At 42.8% G+C, this 21,088-nt stretch overlaps 3 protein-coding genes across 3 annotated transcripts; 2 read left to right on the plus strand and 1 right to left on the minus strand.

The window, feature by feature from the left end:
• Nucleotides 1–781: 781 nt before the first annotated feature.
• rad23aa (RAD23 homolog A, nucleotide excision repair protein a) lies at nt 782–8,698 on the minus strand. Its single transcript, XM_030780526.1, has 9 exons — nt 8,483–8,698; nt 7,689–7,850; nt 7,406–7,560; nt 6,810–6,859; nt 6,236–6,363; nt 5,745–5,823; nt 5,326–5,456; nt 2,779–2,955; nt 782–2,373 (listed from the first exon to the last, which is right to left on the minus strand). The coding sequence occupies exons 1-9, from the start codon at nt 8,546–8,548 to the stop codon at nt 2,260–2,262; spliced, it is 1,062 nt and encodes a 353-aa protein (XP_030636386.1). The 5' UTR covers nt 8,549–8,698; the 3' UTR covers nt 782–2,259.
• Nucleotides 8,699–8,967: 269 nt separating this feature from the next.
• rnf11a (ring finger protein 11a) lies at nt 8,968–11,409 on the plus strand. The gene is made up of 3 exons (XM_030780593.1): nt 8,968–9,317; nt 10,182–10,351; nt 11,169–11,409. The coding sequence occupies exons 1-3, from the start codon at nt 9,219–9,221 to the stop codon at nt 11,338–11,340; spliced, it is 441 nt and encodes a 146-aa protein (XP_030636453.1). The 5' UTR covers nt 8,968–9,218; the 3' UTR covers nt 11,341–11,409.
• A 2,317-nt stretch (nt 11,410–13,726) lies between these two features.
• On the plus strand, nt 13,727–18,044 carry get3 (guided entry of tail-anchored proteins factor 3, ATPase). The gene is made up of 7 exons (XM_030780224.1): nt 13,727–13,869; nt 14,830–14,977; nt 16,060–16,208; nt 16,557–16,707; nt 17,178–17,285; nt 17,503–17,700; nt 17,861–18,044. Exons 1-7 carry the CDS (start codon nt 13,727–13,729, stop codon nt 17,987–17,989), a joined length of 1,026 nt encoding a protein of 341 aa, XP_030636084.1. The 3' UTR covers nt 17,990–18,044.
• The last annotated feature ends 3,044 nt before the right edge of the window (nt 18,045–21,088 follow it).

A 21,088-nucleotide genomic window follows, 5' to 3' on the forward strand; every position in this document is an offset into this window, starting at 1 on the left:
GAGAGTTTTGTGCTTTAGTAAAGGGTGGGCCCGCGCGCCTGTCAAGCCAAAATCTGTCCTTTGTCTGAAGAGCTGCTGTGGTTATGTGTAGAAACCTGGCCGATTAGCAGAGTGTTCTGTTTACAGTCTGACCTAGGATCAGTTTTCGTAGCTCTTCTTTCCCGATCAATATTATTAACCAAAACATCAAAATTGAACCCACACCAGCAGCAGGCAAGGAGTAGAACACTCTTCCCCTCACCTAACCGGAGCAGTTCTTTAAACAAGCGGTCAGTTTTGCTTTCCCTAGACTACCTTTGAAAGTGGTTTTGGTGTCAGACACAAAACCTATAGTATTGTGTGATGTGTAAATTGAGCTCCCCCTAGTGGTACCCTTTGTGTCCTGCACCTTCAGACTGGAGCCTGGGAGTCAGATGGAACACCCTGGGGCCCGCGGCAATGTGCATGTGTTATTTACAGATTCTTTTTCCATAATATGAATAAAAACGCAGTTTGTAAAGAGCAGCACCTGATTGAATAAAATGATGTTCTTGACTGTAAAAAAAAAAAAAAACGTCCCGATTTCTCTTTTCACACGCACACACTAAATTCTCTTTCAGCTGCGCTAAGTCAGCAAGTACACTGAAAATGAATGAGTTTCTTGGAAGGGGAGGTCAAACTAAAGAAAAAAATAGTACATTCTAACTCAACTAGTGATGTGAATGCACACACACACACACACACACACACACACACAAAACAAAGACACCACACCACACCGAGCCAGTCATATATCCTTAGTTTTATTCTTAGCATACATTAACAAAGAACACAACATTAGCAAAGCACAGATATACGATTTAAAAAAAAAAAAAAGAAAAGAAAAGAAAAGAAAAGAAAAAAAAAGTTTCTTAACAGGGGTGTAAAATCTGTTCACTCCGATTTCCTAACCCAGAGCGGAACGTTCGTTCGGTGTAACAGCTGTCGGTTGTTTTTCATCGTTAAGCTCCTAAAAAATTCCCTACTTTTCTCCAAAAGCTTCAAGTGAACTGCACACCCTGTTTAGACTCACTCTGATTTCACTTCATTTCTACTCAGGGGATTTATTTATTTATTACCAGAATTAAATGTAGTACTTGAAAGCTTCGTTTTTGATGAACATTTTATAAAATGCAGTTAATGTAACTGACTCAAACCAAGCTTGTTGGTTGGTTTTTTTGTTTGTTTGTTTTTTTTTCCCCACTAAGTTGATTCACAAACCTCATGACCTATTCAAACGGAGACATACGCTCAAACTGAACATAGTCACTTTATGACACATTGCTCCCACGGTTCTGTGGCCCTTCCTGTCATTACCTGGGCCCATATGTCAATCAAACATCTGAGTGTTTAAGCTACTGATCTAGGATCAGCTCCCCAACAGTATACTGAACTGATCCTAGATCAGCGGTCTTGTTTTTAACACTTGCGTGTAAAGATATGAATCCCAAGATAAATACTTCGTCTGATACACAAAGTTCTCCCAGATTTGTTTGACATTCGTTTGATATGTCAGTTACTGATAAATGCAAATTGCTGATGTACAGAAAGCTGTAGAGACAGTTAATTGCAAATGCTTAGACCTGAACTCTCACTGTAGCATCCGTTTGTGCTATAAATTAGGATAGGACAACACTGGGGGTATTCAGTTCTCTGTTACCTAAACATATGTTAATGATTTTCAAACACTAAAACAAAGCCCACATACACACTTTCATACACACACACACACACACACACACACACACAACCTGTTCTTGTTCCTTTGTAGAGCCCGTATGTTAACAATAACACAATACAAGAATTCTTGCTTTGAATGTGTGTGGTGTTTGTCAAAGACTGTGTGGGACCTTTGCCAAATACACACACGCACACGCACACACACGCACACGCACACCCAAACACACACACACACACACACACGCAATATTCTTTTAAGTCTAACATGCATGAGTCCATTCAACCCCACTGCTGCAATTCCATTGGAATCTGTGTACACTTTGATTTTGTCCCATTCCCCTCCCTGTTCCCGGCCCTGCTCCGCCCTACAGAGGGCGTCTCACCCCCGCCTCTTTTTAAATCTTTTCCCCTTTACTTATCAACTTTATATATATATTTTTTTTTTATCTGTTTCCATTTTTTCTTTTTTTTTTTTTGTTTAATAATGGTGAAAACTTGTGGGACATAGCGCATGTGTGTGGGGGGAGGGGGGGAGGGCACTAAAGGGCATTTCCATGCCTTTCATTCGTCCTCAAAGTTTTGATTGAGAAGGAAGTTGGCAGCCAAATTCTCGTTCTTCTCACAGGCAAAGTAAGCCTGGACGACAAGGGCCTCTGGGAACCCGAGTGCTTTTAACTGAGAGAGAGAGAGAGAGAGAGAAGGGAGAGGGAGAGAAAGAGAGGATGACAGACAGCGATGGAGTGAGAGAGTCACAGTTAATTAAAAGTAATTACTTAGCATTAATTAGCATAAAAATCGTTAGAGACACTTAATTAAAGGATTTCTGAGCTTCGTTACATGCCAGCAGAAAACAAACAAACAAAAAAAATTCGTCATTTTTATTTTTTAGCGAATCCTAAATCCATTTTATCGCCCATAATCACAACAACAATCATTTCATTTGTGTAGGACTGTGTGTTTTTGTTTTTTGTTAAACAGTGTACATCCACATATGCAAGACAGACAAATGGGTAAATAAATACAACAGGCAAAACAGAACATTACACAGTTAATATCTGGCCATTCAACCTTCTGTCTCACCCTCTCAATCGCCTCCTTCTCCTGCGGCGTGACCTGGATGTAGTTCACAGGCGCCTCCTCATTGCCGATGGCTCCCAGGTTAGGAGCCTCCTGGTCCTCTCCTCCTCCCCCTCCTCCTCCTCCCTCTGCAGGAGCATTCAGCATCTGGATGAAGAGTTCCTGGTGCTGGCTGATTTGCTGGAGATCACAGTGCAAACACAGGATGAGCAGGTAAACCAGTCAGAGAAACCAGTCAGGAACAGTTAAACCAGTCAGAGAGACCAGTCAGGAACAGTTAAACCAGTCAGAGAGACCAGTCAGGAACAGTTAAACCAGTCAGAGAGACCAGTCGGAGAGACCAGTCAGGAACAGTTAAACCAATCAGAGAGACCAGTCAGGAACAGTTAAACCAGTCAGAGAGACCAGTCAGGAACAGTTAAACCAGTCAGGGACCAGTCGGAGAGACCAGTCAGGAACAGTTAAACCAATTAGAGACCAGTCGGAGAGACCAGTCAGGAACAGTTAAACCAGGCAGAGAGACCAGTCAGGGACAGTTAAACCAGTTCAGAGAGACCGGTCAGGGACAGTTAAACCAGTCAGAGAGACCAGTCAGGAACAGTTAAACCAGTCAGAGAGACCAGTCAGAGAGACCAGTCAGGAACTAACTCATCCTTCACAGGCTGACTCTCACACAACTGAATCATCAGCGTCTTTGCCAACAGCATAAACACCAAATAATTATCAATGAGCCATTGATCATGATTACAAAATTAATTGATTAATACGTTTGGTCTCTTTTTTTTTTTTAGGCAAGTGCCAACGAAAAGTGTCCAGTTCAGCCCTGCACAGCGCAAAAGCCAAACCAGTAAATCCACAGTGTGGCTGATACTGGTCATTCAGTCTAAAAATGACAAAGTCAGATGAAGACAGTGGGGTGTAGACACAGTCCTACCCAGTACTACTGCAGTGTGAACAGCTAGAGTGCTACCCAGTACTACTGCAGTGTGAACAGCTAGAGTCCTACCCAGTACTACTGCAGTGTGAACAGCTAGAGTCCTACCCAGTACTACTGCAGTGTGAACAGCTAGAGTCCTACCCAGTACTACTGCAGTGTGAACAGCCAGAGTCCTACCCAGTACTACTGCAGTGTGAACAGCTAGAGTGCTACCCAGTACTACTGCAGTGTGAACAGCTAGAGTCCTACCCAGTACTACTGCAGTGTGAACAGCTAGAGTCCTACCCAGTACTACTGCAGTGTGAACAGCTAGAGTGCTACCCAGTACTACTGCAGTGTGAACAGCTAGAGTCCTACCCAGTACTACTGCAGTGTGAACAGCTAGAGTCCTACCCAGTACTACTGCAGTGTGAACAGCTAGAGTCCTACCCAGTACTACTGCAGTGTGAACAGCCAGAGTCCTACCCAGTACTACTGCAGTGTGAACAGCCAGAGTCCTACCCAGTACTACTGCAGTGTGAACAGCCAGAGTCCTACCCAGTACTACTGCAGTGTGAACAGCCAGAGTGCTACCCAGTACTACTGCAGTGTGAACAGCTAGAGTGCTACCCAGTACTACTGCAGTGTGAACAGCTAGAGTGCTACCCAGTACTACTGCAGTGTGAACAGCTAGAGTCCTACCCAGTACTACTGCAGTGTGAACAGCTAGAGTCCTACCCAGTACTACTGCAGTGTGAACAGCTAGAGTGCTACCCAGTACTACTGCAGTGTGAACAGCTAGAGTCCTACCCAGTACTACTGCAGTGTGAACAGCTAGAGTCCTACCCAGTACTACTGCAGTGTGAACAGCCAGAGTCCTACCCAGTACTACTGCAGTGTGAACAGCTAGAGTCCTACCCAGTACTACTGCAGTGTGAACAGCTAGAGTCCTACCCAGTACTACTGCAGTGTGAACAGCTAGAGTCCTACCCAGTACTACTGCAGTGTGAACAGCCAGAGTCCTACCCAGTACTACTGCAGTGTGAACAGCTAGAGTCCTACCCAGTACTACTGCAGTGTGAACAGTGTGCAGTGTGCAGTGTGAGAGTGCTAATGCTGTTGCGGTAAACTGAAGTGGTTTCGTAACTGGAGGTCTGGCGGTTCAAACCACCAGTCTGGACCCAAACATGGCATTCAACCCTGAGGCTGTTCTAGAGCTACATGAGCATCGAAACAAATAAACAGTAATCATTTTGAATGAGAGCATCAAATAAACAAACAAATATAAACGCGAAAACCATTGTAGGAGTTAAAAAAAAAAAACCGAACACTAAAAGAGTGGTTTAAAATGAACATAGTGAGAACCAGTAATATAAAGTTGAGGACGACACATTAACGTCAGTTTAAAACCTTTTTGCAAGAGACGCCACTGAAACTTCAAGGGCTGCCATGACAACACGCGAGTCGGTGTCGTCTCATTTCCATAACCCCACCCCTTTGTAAGACCTTCTCTGCACAACACAAACCAGTGCCAGGCGGGCAGACAGGCAGACCCTGCCCCCCCTCGCCCCCCCGCACTGCATGGACAGACAGAGAAGAGACACTGAGTGTGATGAGAGGCGCTGAGGACTGACCTGCAGGAGCTGCGGGTTGTCTCGGCCCAGCTGCTGCAGCAGAGCCGGCAGGAGGGACGGGTTCTGCTGGATCACCTGTCTCATACTCTGGAACTGAGGCTGGGAACGCAGGAACTCCAAAGGGTTCTCACCTGAGAGAGAGAGAGAGAGAGAGAGAGAGAAAGAGAGAGAGAAGAAAAGAGAGAGTGAAAGGCTAGATATTAGATAAAGATACAAGGTTATTCCACTGATTGGGTTACTTTGTAAACAGCCTTGGCTCAAATCTAAAAAAAACACAACGTAAAACCCCATTCAACAGTTGACCATGGGCCACAATACAGACAGACAAAAACTAAACAGCTTTAAAAACAATATTAAACCTTAGTTAGAAGCTACCTCTGAGACCAATCTCACACACACACACACACACACACGCTCACCTTCTGCCGTGTGTGAATCTGTACTTGACTGGTGTCCTGAAGCTGGACTCGTCTCCTGAACTGGTACTGTAGGAATGCCCTGATAAAGAATTTATAATGAGGCATAACTAACATGTCCATTACAACAAACAATTCATCAATCTACAGAGAGAATATATACATGTTAATACGACGCATATAGATTACATATATCTATACATATAATAATGGCTTTAAACAACTGCCAAAACAGCCAATCAGCATCAATTTTATACATACATACATACATACATACATACGTACACACACATTTGTGTGTGTGTGTGTGTGTGTGTGTGTAACTGATGCTGACTGGCTATTGTTTAAAGCCATTCCTAAAACTACTGAACATGGTGGCTGTTGTTTAAAGCCATTACCGTAACTGCACTGTATGAGTCTGTATATGCTGCCTGTGTGCATGTTGTGTCAATAAGTGAGCAGGCCGTCGAGAATGCCCGAATAAAAATACTCACGTTGAGAAGGTACTCCACAGCCCGGTGAGGGTTATTATAACTGGCCTTCAGTGCAGCCACCACTTTCTCCTTCTCATAACCCATAGACATGATCTGAGTCAGCATATTCTCATATTCAGGACCTGTTACTGCAGTATACAACACACACAGACACACACACACACACACACACACACACATATATATATATATATATATATACATATATATATATACACACACACAGTATATACATATATAAATATATGTATGTAGACACACAGCCACACACCAACCAGCATTACATACATACAGACAGACAGACAAACAGACACAAACATACGCACACAATACGGAAAAAGAAAAGATGGGTATTGTATCATTACTTCTTTATGCTTATGCACCGCAAAAGGTACACAAATAAAAATGATTCAACAGCACGAGAGTATAAAACGTGACTAGATCTCCCACACCTGAGCATTTGCCACAGTTGAACTTTAACTGGGAAGGCTGGAACCAGTTAACCGTGGACCAGACAGTGAGCGTAGCGTATTGAGACTGAACAGACTCAAAGTCGAGTAGAGTCTTTACTCACCCAGTGTCGATGAAGCCTCTTCCCCTGAGGCGGCTGTGGTTGGATCAGATCTGATTAACGACAGACAGAGGAAAACCACGGCTGTATCACATCACAGGAACGACACATTCTAAATCCACTCTAGAATCTCTAGGCAGTGTTAGCCAAAAAACCCCCGCATCAGATTAAAGCAAAAACCTTGACATTTTCATTTTAATCTTAGTGAAGTTTGATCCTTCATGTCTTATTTAAAAATAAAAAACAAAAAAAACAAACATTTGTCTTTACGGGACATGACTGCTCTGACTGGAAGGGGGAAAAAAAAAAAAAGCAGTTTGCTCACACAAACAGTAGATTTCAAATTCAAACTTAAAACTGAGCTCTAAGATCAGTTCATTTTGACAGCTGTGCTCAGTTACGTCTGCGCTCTACCACTGTTTAAACTCCATGAAATGTTTCCAGTTTGAGCAATCTCAAAGTAAACATAACCTCTGTTTCTCCAAACCGTATTCACCGTGCTTCCAGAATTCCCTCCCAGAATTACTGACATAAAGTACTCATCAGACATTCTACGTATTCTGGAAACCTCGCCTTGTGAGTCAGTACTGGACACTTACTCATCAGGGTTTTGTGTCGGTGAGACTGTCGCTGGCGGGTCATCTGGTGGAATGGGGACAGCAGCAGGGGTGGGGCAGGAAGGAGAGGAGGTGGATGCTGTAGCAGTTGGGGTCTTGGGGGGCGGCTCTGAAGGAGATGCAGGTGGAGGTTTTGTCTTGAAAAGAGAAATAGAAAGAGAAAGAGAAAAAACATCAAGAGAGAGATTTGCCACATCCGGGTGCCGAGTCTAGGAATTTCTAACCGACTGTAAATTTTGAATGGTAGCCGTGTCACACGCGTTACCTTTGATACCATGACAACAACAAAGTTCTTCTCGTCGATTTTGTACTCCTTGATGGGTGTGTCATCTTGCAAGATTTTTCCAGCATAAATAAGCTTCTGTCCAGATACTGGAAAACTCTCTCTCCCTTTTTCTGCCTCTATCTTTTCTTTCAGTGCCTTCACCTGAAATCAGTAAGTGAGAGAGCGAGAGAGAGAGAGAGCGAGAGAGAGAGATGAAGAACGACAGAAATCTTCCATATCCTTTAGACCAATCCTATAATCGGCATACACACTCTGTCAACATATAACACACACCCGGGTAAGAAGCAGTATAGCGCACATCTGCCTAATGGCTAAATATGTAGGAAGGCTTGAAGCAATCCTCTTATCAATACGGCGAGCAGTTACAATAAACAAACTTAAGTTAAAGACAAACCCAAACAACACTCACAATTGCTAAATGTGACAAACTGATGAAAACTCGACGCGTTATAATTGTGTTGTTCCCAAATAAAACAACTTAACTAATAATTGTGAATTACCACTATTCCAACATTCCTTTCACAGTTTCAAACAGCAACTGAGTTGGAATCCAACTACTAGCTAATCTAGATTGGTCATTCTGCAGCTAATTTGCCAATTTAGCGAGAATACTTTAACTACGGACTATTCCTAATTCATGTTTCTTGTGGATAATAAGTGTCAGGACAAACTCTTGTAAGTTTACAGCACGCTTGCTAATTTCACTGTCCTAAAACGTGCGTAAGATTCGGAACACATCATAACCATGCTTTGAGCCTACTGCTAGCATTTACCGTTTGATCATCATCGATGTCAATTTGAATGGTTTGTTGTTGCAGTGTTTTCAGAGTGATCTGCATTTTCTTGCGATCAGAAAGGTGCCGCCGATGCAGTAGATCCTCTTTCACCCCAGTGCCACAGTCTTACTCGCAGAAATATACGTACACTTTTTGAAATGACAGATTAGCAATGTAGTTCTTTCGCTAACAAGATAACACACGTCTCATCAAGTGCTTTCCGTCATCTTCTGTCTTCTTCTCCTGCAGCTCGGTAGAAACTAGGTTACAAAATGTGTTTACTGCCATCTACAGCCACAATCTGGTGCCTACACCATTGTCTTGTACTTAACCTACATTTCCCACAATGCCGTAGAATGTCATAACTTCCGTTCCAACAGTTTGTAAACACAGCGAAAGGAGAGATGGAGTCGTCAAAAGGACTCACCTAAAATTACTGGCCAGCTGGTGAACCAGGCCACGGCGCGTCTTATATATGACAGTCATAGTATGCTATTAATATACAAAGGGTTCGCCAAATGCGACATATTCCGCAGTAAAATATATTGCATCATTTCTTCGTTTTGCGAAACACAACTCGAGCAGTTTTTGTTTTTTTCCAACTAAGACAGATCGGAAAGCTAACTGTTCCAAAGACACAGAGATCTAAATAGACATTTAAAACGTTCGTTTGCCGGTATCTTGTGATATTCTGGCGATATATTTGGTCGATTTTTTTTTAAAAGCCAGTCCAATGGGGAATTGTCTGTCTTCTCAAGGCGCCGATGACTTGTCCCTGCTAAACGAGTCAGAAGGAGCCAGTCTCCCTGGAGAGCCACCACCGCCGTATCAGGTGCGCACAGGGCACAGGGTTCCAGTCCACCCCGAGGATTCGTAACAGCAGTCTCATGCAAACTTATCTTAAAACACTCGAGTAGAGGTATTTAACACCACCAGTGTCCAAAGAGTAGTTCGTATTTGCAACGTTTTGACAACACATAAGTGGGGTGCATCAAATTAAATTGCTTACACGGGTTATTTCGATGTGAAAAGTGCAGAACTATACAAACATCTGCAGCTATATAAGCTTTTTTTTGTTCCAGATAAAGTTCAAAGCGTTATCGTATTGCTGTGCACACTTGCTCGTCTGCATTTAGCACTATGGAAATTAATGGACTCTGCTATCACTTTCTTCACAAGCTTGCATACCCTCCTGAGCACATTTTTCTGCTCTCTGTGTGTGTGTGTGAGTACATAGGCATATCTGTGTGCTTCCAGCCATAGGCCACTCTGAAATCAGCATATGATAACGTTTTAACTGCATCAAAAAGCTGCAGTCTGGGCTTGGAGCATTATTTGATTGATCAAATAAATGGTTAAAACATGGGTAATGACCATTTCAAACCCATACCCCGCTACACGTAACCTTCACTTATACTCATTCCAGTTCTCAAGTGAGGACGTATTATCTATAATAAAACTGTGTTACCTACAAACTTAAGTAAATTTTTTCAGTCTAAATGGTTTCACGTGAGAATCCTCCATTGAAAACCTTTGGAGGATTCGGTTTCCGGATCTCTTATAATACAACATGAAGATGCTCTGAGTTACGTCAAAAAATTCCTTACAAAAATGACGTTTTAGTGTCTCTAAACTGAAATTTGAATGTATTAGTCTACTGTTTCTTAACCAGTTGTCTTTTTGTTTGTCGTCTCAGGAGCGTGCCCAGGTGCCAGTGTTTCACCCCACGCCCAGTCAGCCCCGCCTGGCCACGCAGCTCACGGAGGAGGAGCAGGTGCGCATTGCACAGAGGATCGGTCTGATCCAGCACCTCCCCCGCGGCATCTTTGACCCCGGATCTGAGCCCTCCGATAAGAAGATCAAAGAGTGAGTGACCGCTCCGGGCACATATGCTTTCGAAGAACGCAGCGCTGTTGTTTAAAGAGCAAGGATGTTTCACCTTAAAAAGGGAACTATGTGATGCAGAAAGTTGTGATGTCATAGAAGGAGCGATGGAACTTTAAACACAGGATATTGCATCATACCAGAGTACTACGATGTCATAGGTTAAATCCAAGTGCCTGACACAGATAATTATAAAGTCATGTATGATGATGTCACAGAGTGAACACGAGAACTTTATACACAGAGAACAAACTGAAACAGACAGCAGATAATTTTAGCTCAAACTGCCAGACTGAACTTCTTGAGGTTTGGATTCAAGTGTCAGGGCTGAGGTTACTGAGGACCGTATGTTTTGCAGAAGAGCCAACAAAATGTTCAGTTTCACTAAAATGAAAGAAATCTTCTTCTTGGCCAACAGTTACAGCCCTGAGAATCATAGTATCCCATCTCTCTTTTTGTCACTATGCCTTCTGCCTATTCTTGACTCTGTTTAATTTACCACTAAGACGTAAATTTCTACAGCCAGTGCTAGTAGCAGGACCGCATGACAGGGTGACTCTCACTCCCCTGCCTCGTGTGACATTTGTCTTTAGTCATTCAGTACTTTGCTTGGCAGTGAGTGCCGTCAACCTTGTTGGACACATTCCTCAGCTGGGTGTCATAAATTAATTCACTAACCAGCTGCCCAGGTATTTTTAGCAACATCCTCTATGATCAACACAGAGATGATATCTCACAATATCTTTGGTTTTTGTTCTTTTTCTTTGTTTGTTTGTTTGTTTTGCTCCTTTGCTTCCAGGTGTGTGATATGCATGAACGACTTTGAATATGGAGACCCCATCCGGTTCCTTCCGTGCCTGCACATCTATCATGTGGACTGCATCGACGCGTGGCTCATGCGCTCCTTCACGTGTCCCTCCTGCATGGAACCCGTGGACGCGGCCTTGCTCTCCTCTTACGAGACTAACTGAGCCGCTCCTTCCTCGAGAGTCAACCCTGTCCTCGCTCTCGTTCTGTCGGACGGGGGGCCTCGGTTCAGAATGTGGGATGCGACAGGGTGGAAAGGAAAAACTTGGGAGTAAAGGGTTCTTTGTCTATATGTCTCTGTGTGTGTGTGTGTTTGTCTCTCTGTGTGTGTGCGTGCGTGCGTGTGTGTGTGTGTGTGTGTGTGTGTGTGTAATCTGTGAAGACAGGTTGCTCTGAAGTTTAAAGGCTGTGAACATAAGCCTCTCGCTTGAAAATCTGAGAGCTTTCATAAAATCTTCATTGTACACTTCGTTCGGTAAGTGAAACGCGTGAAGTCGATGAAACCCAAGTGATCGCGTAAGCGGCGAGTCGGGCCGGTTTGGTCCAGTCGTTGCTCTTAATGTGGTTGCATTCTCGTGCATCTCACCCAATCACTGTCAAATGTGCAATAGTTAGCAATGGAGGATTGGATGCAACTGACTGTCATTTGCCAATCATTAGGGGTCAAATGGGCGTGGTGTCCTTTCAGAGGAACATCTGCAGACCATTCAGAACATTTAAGGCAAAATGTTTAAAAAAAAAAAAGTGCCAATCATTATATTTCCATCTAAGTTTGACGTCTGATACCTGCTTTGATCGGGATGACATAGTTTTACCTTTTTTTTTTTTGCTTTTCTTTTGGCGGGGATGGCTTTCATTAGTATATAAGCAAGCTCCCATAAGCTGCTGTTTTCTCATGGGTCTGTTCTTACCTTTTATAATGACCTTACTGTACGTGTCTTTACCTGATGAGCTTTGCCTTGACTTTCTGCTCTTCTCAGATAGGTCTTGGGGTGTAGAATTTTGGTTTACATTATCTTTAATGTTTTCTTGTTTTTTCACCAGTCATCAGAGGCTGTGTACTGGCACAACAAGACAAGCAAACAAACAAACAAACAAAAAAAAGAGGACGTCCCCGTCATGTCCGTCGCAATATGATTCGTCGATGTTCGTTGCTGAAGAGCTGAGACTTTGTTGTGTTCATTTGTTTTAGATACAAGGCTGAATCAATCACGCTGGTCTGTTGGACTGAGATGAAATACTAATTCAAGTCCAGTAATGTTGATCAACTGAGGCATAGTTAGCTCTTCACACACATATATATATCTATATATATATATATATATATATATATATATATATGTGTGTGTGTGTGTGTGTGTGTGTGTGTGTGTGTTTATATGTGTGTGTGTGTGTGAGCTCTAGCACAAATTGTTTCAATGCAACAAAGAGCAAAATATGAATGAATGTGACTCGAAGCGTTGTGAAGTACAAACATCCTTTGTAACTTAGTTCTCCTCTTTGTTTGTCTGTTCATCTGTTCGTCTGTTTGTTTGTTTGTTTGTTTGTGTCCGTTACCCCAAGATGGATGTCTTTTTAATTTGTGTCAACTTGCCAGCATTATGTGAAAGAGTGAAGAGTGAGGCTTGCAAACAGTCTTTTTGGCTGAGGTGGTCACAGTCCTGATTTAAAATAAGTTCTGTCTTTATTTTATATCTGTGAAAATGATGGCATGGCTTTTTGGACAATTACCAAGAACCACAATAAAGGTGGATGCCAAATTCTTCCAGGTTTGTCTTCTCTTATGGGTTCAATCACAAACGATTATAACAATCTTTATTGCATCCCATTATATACTGTATATATATATGTGTTTGTGTGTGTGTGTGTATATATATATATACACACACACACACACACACATATATATATATATATGAATGTGTGTGTGTGTGTGTGTGTACAGTAGGGGGATGAGGGGGGATGCAATTCCCCGTGTTAGTAAAATTTCCAAAATGCATCCTTGTTGTGAAGCTGCCATCTCCCCTATATACTCAATAGAGCAGTGTCAGTGACCATTGGGCCATCCCCCCGTTAAAAAATAACAAATCACCTACTGTGTGTGTATAGATAGATAGATAGATAGATAGATAGATAGATAAATACACAGACACACACACACACACACACATATATATATATATATATATATATATATATGACGCGATTTATATAATCGTATACCATAAATATATATTGTTTCTTTTTATGAGAACATAGGGTATGCGTTTAACATAATTTGAATACCGGTCGCCGGCCCGTAAAGGACAGAAATACAGCCCAGTTCTGGAAAATTCCCTTTAAACTTGGGCCTCGTATGAATGAGGCGGAATAATCCATTCTTAAACCTTGTACAACATGCTACTGTGGATTCTATCACCGCCATCAAGGCTCTGGTACGCGTTGATTTGTAACAGTTTTCAGTTCATGGTTTGAGCCGTAATGGAGTCCTTTTCCATGTATATATTGAGCCACGTCTTTTTGGTACGTTCCTGCTGACTTGTGTACAAGATGGCAGCCTTAGTGGATGAAGAATTTGAAGATGCCCCCGATGTTGAACCCTTAGAGCCAACGTTAAAAAATATCATAGAGCAGAAATCCTTGAAATGGATATTTGTTGGCGGTAAAGGTGGAGTAGGTAAAACAACATGCAGGTAGGTTGCAGTGAAGTTGCGTTTTAAGCCATGACATACCGGGATCTAGCTAGCTAGCAACTGTCAGCCTATCAGCTCTTTTAACTCATTAGCTTCCTATGCTAGCAGGGGTGAGTCATTACAGCTAACCGATTTGAAAGATAATGCACCCAGGTATCTGATGAACTAGCCGTTTATCGTTGCCATTTCTAACTGCTACATGTCAAGACTGAACAGTCCAGGCGCAATTCTTATGATAAGAAATCAACTCATTCAATCCAGAGATGTAGCATGGAAATGTGGGAAGAACACATTTCTAAATTTAAAGGTAGCTCGCTGGTAACCTGCTCGTTAAAATGTCCCACCGCGAAATGAATAATCAGTTCAATTTGACAGGTTCACAAAGCCAGTTTCGCTGAGCTTTACGGCGACTCTCTGAAGGAATCTGACGACCATGCTCCAGTGCTCTGGCGAGATGTTGTAAATGAAGAGTGATTAAGTTTACAGTTTTAGCCCGTGAAGTTCGCATCTTTCAACGAACTTTATAATTACTGACAATATTCATCCGAATGAGATATTATTGAGTTTGGGATATTTTTGGCATTCAGGATTTTAGTGTTACTTGATAAAGTTTGAAACGAATTGCGGCTTTTTTGTTTTACAACGTGTGCGGAGGAGGTTTTGTTCTCAACTTTCATCTTATTCAGCTGACGCTTAATTTCTGACGTTAGAAATGGCTCGAACCCGTCTACTCTTTTGCTTGTGTTGACTCAAGAAACTACCACGTTCACGATAAGCCGTTTAACGTTGCTCCACATTAACTAACGTGTTAATCCGTTTTTGATAGAAGCAAATTACATTGCAGAGACCTGGCTAATCTAACTCATCAGGTGACCTAGTGACGACCGAAGTGTGTAAAGCGGATGCAAGTTTTTGTTTATAAAAACAAAAAACATTTATCGGACTGTCTTCGTTTTATAGTTGCAGTTTGGCGGTCCAGTTGGCGGCGGTGAGAGAAAGCGTCCTCATCATATCCACAGACCCAGCACACAACATCTCAGATGCCTTTGACCAAAAGTTCTCCAAGGTGCCCACCAAAGTCAAGGGCTACGACAACCTCTACGCCATGGTCAGTCTTCTGTCTTTCCAGCCCACTCATGTCACTTTCACTATCTGTCCATCTCGACGTCTTCATTTTGGATCATTCAAACCAAACTATCTGAACTATATATCCTGTAAAGATGGACTCCTTTCCCCCCCAGTTTTTTTGCATCTTTGGTTACTTTACGCTTATGATGTAGTCTGTATCTAAATAATAGCAAACGCTGCAAATATGGTTGATGAATTCTGTCGACTATCTTCAGAATATAATCTGGCAGCCCCGATTGTAATGGAACAGGTAAAGAATTAGGCTGTATGGGCGGATAAAGTAATACGCCCTGGCACCTGATTCTTCTGATCAGTTCATCCTGAAACCTTTAATTAGTTTAATTACCTATGATAGCGAAAGGCTAAAATGTATAAGGATATAAATGTCACCAAGAGTCAGTACTTAAGCTGTGTCAGTAATAGCGTGTGTGTGTGTGTGTCTGTTTTGAATGCGGTTTTATTTAGTAGGATAATGACTTTGATTCACGAAGTGCAAGAGAGAGCCCAGTCGAAACAAAACTGTCTTTATAATTCTGATAAGTGTGTATTATAGACTTAAGAAATCACATGCTCTCTGGCCCTCTCTTTCTCTCTCTCTCTCTTCCACAGTGATCACAAAAAACCCCTTTTAACAGGCCCGGGGATAAAGATACTGCCGTGTGTTATAAGCCACTGAGCAGTCATTCTTTTAACCCAGAGTTTATTCACTCTGGAGCTTCTGGCATGAGCAAAGCTTATGGTTCAAGTAATGGTGATTGTAAGAGAGCCCTTGTATTAATGTTCCTACGCTAATGTACAGTCTTAACTAGATTTTCTCCACTTGCATTTTAGCCTATATTCTTATCTCAGAGTTCACAAACACACACACACATGCACACACACACACTCACGTGCGCGCTCCTCTGGAGAGGTCTTGATTTTCGTTTCGTCTCATCGTGGCACTGTTCTTAGCCACTCTCCTGAGTTTCTTTGCCATATCGAGGATCCAAACCTGTGAGCTGTTTGTGCGTTTGCCTGACCCTCTGACCCTGGCTGCCTGTTGTGTCCGTGTCGTTGCCGTAGGAGATCGACCCGAGCCTGGGCGTGGCCGAGCTGCCTGATGAGTTCTTTGAGGAGGACAACATGCTCAGCATGGGAAAGAAGATGATGCAGGAGGCCATGAGCGCCTTCCCCGGAATCGACGAAGCCATGAGCTACGCCGAGGTCATGAGGTCAGTCGCCGCGGTAACGGGCTCTCCTTCGGCGTGGCGACGCGCACGGGGAGCGTGCGGTGGTTTTTGTTTGATGACGCCCCGTGAAACCGTGATTTGATTTTTACGCGCTCGGATTTTTTGAGACCGTAGCGTTTCAGATGAAGGAGTTACCATGTGTGCTACTGTATTTGAGCTAACTGAATATATTAGGGGTTTTTTATGCTTTATGAGATCAAATTCACAGGGCGCTGCTTCCCAGGATCTAGTTTGTGTTGAATCTTAGACAAAACCGCACAGTTTGGCATGTTACATACAGTGAGGTGTGACAGATTCCCCCCTGTGAACGCTGTTCTGTCTGTCACGCAGGTTAGTCAAGGGGATGAATTTCTCTGTGGTGGTATTTGACACAGCACCCACCGGACACACGCTGCGTCTGCTAAACTTCCCCACCATCGTGGAGCGAGGCCTGGGCAGGCTCATGCAGATCAAAAACCAGATCAGCCCATTCATATCCCAGGTCAGAACCACTCTCTGCCAGTGCATGTTGGGAAACATAGTTTTACACACATCATCCCTGATGCTGAGAGAATAGTCAAAATATCAGTACAATTAATGACATATAGGACAACACACATATTAGATGTCATGATGTTTTATTGAATGCAAGCTAAAATATACATATATATATAAAATATTATAATTTATAACATATAATTCAAATTATTGTGACAGCCTGTAAGATGAAATGCATGTATATGCATAACTGACTGTGTCCAGAGCTCAAAGATCTCTCTTCCTGCTGTCACTCCTGCAGAGACTGTAGGTATTGGCATATGGGAAATGTGTGTTGATGTAAACTGAGCCCAGTGTGTGTGTGTGTGTGTGTCTGCACGTGTGCATGCGTGTCTGTGTGTGTCTGTGCGTGTGCGTGCGTGTCTGTGTGTGTGCGTATGCGTGCGCGCGCGCGTGTGTGTGTGTCTCTCTCAGATGTGTAATATGCTGGGGCTAGGGGATATGAATGCAGACCAGCTGGCCTCTAAACTGGAGGAGACTCTCCCAGTCATTCGCTCCGTCAGCGAACAGTTTAAGGACCCGGTGAGTACCACACGCGGACGCCTTAGTATTGCCTGATCAAAAAAGGTGAAGGAAGAGACTTTTTAGATCTGAACTACAACATAACAGCTGACGAATTGAATCTCAGAGTTCATATGTGTCAAACACTGTGTGTAACTGTATATGTAATGTCTATACTGACGGCATGGTTCTCCCTAACCTAATACCCTGTGTGTGTTTTGCGTTTTCTGTATCTCAGGAACAGACGACGTTTATCTGCGTGTGTATCGCCGAGTTTCTGTCTCTGTACGAGACGGAGCGACTCATTCAGGAGCTGGCCAAGTGCCGCATCGACACACACAACATCATCGTCAACCAGCTGGTGTTCCCCGACTCCGACAGGCCGTGTAAGATGTGTGAGGCCAGACACAAGATCCAGTCCAAGTACCTCGACCAGGTCAGCGGTGTATGTGTGCCTGTGTCTGAGAGAGAGAGAGAGAGAGAGAGAGAGAGCGGTTTGTTGCATGTTTATGTGTATGTTGGCTGTGAAATGTGTGTAACAGCTTAGCCAAGTCATCTTTGTCGTTAATCTCCCTCTCTCTCTCTCTCACTCTCAGATGGAGGACTTATATGAGGATTTCCATATAGTAAAGTTGCCTCTGTTGCCCCATGAGGTTCGAGGAGCAGACAAAGTCAACACTTTCTCCAAGCAGCTTCTGGAACCGTACAGCCCCCCCAAAAAGTGACTGCACCCACACACACACACACACACACACACACACACACACACACACATACACATACACAAAGCTCTCTAAAAGATAACCCCCTCTCTCTCTCTGCCTGTGCTCTCTGATCCTGACACTCACTCCTCACCATGTTTATACTCTTCAACCACTGCCTGACGCTGCACAGTGGCCGCCAGTACCATCCCATATCATCACATTCCTCTCTCTCTCTCTCTCTCTCCTCATTCTCCTTCTCTCCATCCCCCCGTCATATAAAATCAGTATCCCTCTATCCGCATTTTTTGTTATCTTTCATGCCCCCCCCCCCAACCCCGATGGACAATTTGGTGATTGAAAATTTATTGTTCAATTCCGAATTATATCAAAGTGTTCTTGATGGATTTTTTTTTTTTTTCTTTCTTTTTTTTTTTTTTTTTTTTTTGTGCAACGGTGGTCAAGTGTGTGTGTTCAGTATAAAGAAAAACTGCTTTTCAAGACGGTGAAATGCATCTTTCTCTTGCCTCTCTGATATATATATATATATATATATATATATACATACATATATATTACTATTGAAAGAATGTAGTTAATTTATGGATTTATGGATTAAATGCCCTGGTCTATGAATGCTGTGTAAAACTGGACTGCGATTCAGCCGCAGTCTTTCATGCAGTCTTACTGATCCAAAATCAGTCAATGTTTTTTTTTTCCTTATTGGTCAATGGCACAAATGAAGGTTGGATGTCTGATCATAGATTAGTGGTTGAGGATAGAGTGTAATCAGAACTCTAAGTGTATGCATTGGACTTTCTGCTTTGTCAGAGCTGTTGGTAATTATTTGTCTGTGCTGCTGTGATTGGTTAGATTGGCTGTCATTTCTCTGTTTGTGGAACTTTATTGGTGGAGGGACGGGGAGATGGGACGTTTTCAGATCCCTTATGTAACAGGGAACATCTACAGTTTAACTCTGGTCTATGACTCGTTCCTGTCATTTCCAACGTGATGATGTTGCCTAATTTAATGACGTCATACTCACACCTTGTTTCTGCAGCGATTAAAATCTGATTCTCACTGTAAATACCATACATACGCAACATTTATTAACATTCATTGGTTCTAATTTACATTTTGCATAAAGGAATCCTACTCCGTCTACATTCTACATCTTGCTTCAATTACATAAACATTTATGACGTTCGTTAGCGTCATGCATTTCTAATGGCAGATTTGGCCGTGGATATTCTAAGAGACACCATATCATGGTATTATCACACGTCACAAAGAGACAAAACATTCGTATTGTTCCGCGAGCTTTTAGGTCAGATATTTTGTTTTGCGCATAATGACGTAAAAATCACTTATTCCGGGACCATTCCTTTCCTCATTTTACTACTGTGTCGCATGTTTCTTCCGTTTAACCTCAAACACGCCCGATACACGAAACCCAGAGAAGTGGGATCGGGTGAGCTAGATTTTGGAGGAAAGCATGCCAAACACACACAGTGTTCAGAGAGAGGTTTATACAACCCTTGATATAAATGACAGCTGCAAGATTTATCTTATTTTAAATATATACATATATTGTCATGATTTGGGCTATTCTTAAGCGCATTTACATACAGAATGTAAAAGCCCTGCTAGACACCGTAGAGTTTTCCCCGCATCTCGCTGCGGAAGAGGGAGCTATGCCAACCGTCCTGTTACACACTCTGAAGCAAGACTACGGGATACGGAGGAGTGAGATTTAGGATGCTTTTCCGTTCTGTTTATATCTCTCTTTCTCTCTTGGACGTACTTAATGCCTTTCCGGTTATGTTCCCTTTGTTTGTACAGGAGCTCTAGTATGTTTGAAAGCATTAAAGTTTCCAAATTAAAACACTATCTTCCATCAAACACAAAGAATAGCGACTGTTTTATTTTTTGCCCCTTTTTTTTGGGGGGGGGCGTGTTTTGTAAACCGTGGTTCAGTTCCTTCATTGTACGTACACTGCCTTTACATTGGTCTTACAAATATGGGATTTAACTCCGGGAGGGGGTTACAGCCCATGGGCTGCAGATTCAGGGACACTGATCCACTACGATAGTAAACGCTGACGAGCGGGATTTGAAAATTGTCTTGACGGGTCCAGTAGAGGCCAGTTTTCAACCACAAGTTTAAAACCTGCCCAAACGAGTAGGCAAACAGTGCAAGGACAAAGGGTTACATCATGGGCACGCAGAGGGGCAGAAATACCCATGTTTGACCCTTTTTTGTGTCTGTCAAAGCGGTAGAGAAGTCGCAACCGTAATTTAAGAATAGCATGTTTCCAAACAAAACACACGCTCATACACTTGGTCTTTGCCAGACAGACTTGAAAACATTTACTTTACTCCGGAACCGTGTTTTAAAACTTGTACATTTTGTGTCTCACGTTGCTCTGTCGCTGACGATTCGTCAGTGCTGTGAAGCGGAGAGAGCCGAGTCTGCCCGAACAGTGGGAGACCGCACTAACGAGGCCCGCTTTTCCCTCAGTACGGATTTATCCCGGGGCGATGGAGCCCTGCCACGCACCGCTGGCGCAACGCGGATTATACGGAATGCACTGAACTTGAACCAGCTATTGATGATCTTAAATGGAATATAATTGCCGTTGAATGTTTTATTCAAAATCCTATGAGCAAATCCACATAAAGAACTATTTGCCATTATCACCTCTCATGTGTACATAAACGACAAGCAGAAGGTGGGACGTATCCTCTTTGCGCAGAGTTTACATAAGTCACATTTATCTGAGTGGAAATGAGGGGAGAAAAACGCCAAATCACAGTGTTCCATATTTGCTCCTGTCATTCAGTGAAATACATTAAGCTAAAATACTGATTATCATTCATAAAGGGGTCGGGTGGTGGAAAACGGGATGGGTGTTTTCCTCAAGTCCCACCTTCAGAAAAGAAAAAAAAAATTCACTGAAGACTACGCCTATTCATTCTCCTCGTCATTGTTATTGAAGAACGGTAAAGAAATGACTATAGATTCTCCAGGGAAAGGGAAAACTCTAAACACTAGCGCCCGTGGAGAATGCGTCGGAAAATACTGATTGATGAAGGACGACAATCCTGAGGCGGTTAGAAACA

The sequence above is a fragment of the Chanos chanos genome, chromosome 7, assembly GCF_902362185.1.
Source record: "Chanos chanos chromosome 7, fChaCha1.1, whole genome shotgun sequence".
NCBI classification, from domain to species: domain Eukaryota; kingdom Metazoa; phylum Chordata; class Actinopteri; order Gonorynchiformes; family Chanidae; genus Chanos; species Chanos chanos.

Excerpts from the sequence above, each read along its gene's own strand:
- get3 (XM_030780224.1), top strand. The coding sequence starts at position 13,727 with ATGGCAGCCTTAGTGGATGAAGAATTTGAAGATGCCCCCGATGTTGAA. Across the intron at positions 14,978-16,059 it reads ACGACAACCTCTACGCCATG|GAGATCGACCCGAGCCTGGG; the intron begins GTCAGTCTTCTG and ends TCGTTGCCGTAG. Across the intron at positions 17,286-17,502 it reads GCGAACAGTTTAAGGACCCG|GAACAGACGACGTTTATCTG; the intron begins GTGAGTACCACA and ends TCTGTATCTCAG.
- rnf11a (XM_030780593.1), top strand. The coding sequence starts at position 9,219 with ATGGGGAATTGTCTGTCTTCTCAAGGCGCCGATGACTTGTCCCTGCTA. Across the intron at positions 9,318-10,181 it reads AGCCACCACCGCCGTATCAG|GAGCGTGCCCAGGTGCCAGT; the intron begins GTGCGCACAGGG and ends TTGTCGTCTCAG. Across the intron at positions 10,352-11,168 it reads TCCGATAAGAAGATCAAAGA|GTGTGTGATATGCATGAACG; the intron begins GTGAGTGACCGC and ends CTTTGCTTCCAG.
- rad23aa (XM_030780526.1), bottom strand. The coding sequence starts at position 8,548 with ATGCAGATCACTCTGAAAACACTGCAACAACAAACCATTCAAATTGAC. Across the intron at positions 6,860-7,405 it reads CCGACACAAAACCCTGATGA|ATCTGATCCAACCACAGCCG; the intron begins GTAAGTGTCCAG and ends GTCGTTAATCAG. Across the intron at positions 2,374-2,778 it reads AGAAGGAGGCGATTGAGAGG|TTAAAAGCACTCGGGTTCCC; the intron begins GTGAGACAGAAG and ends TCTCTCTCTCAG.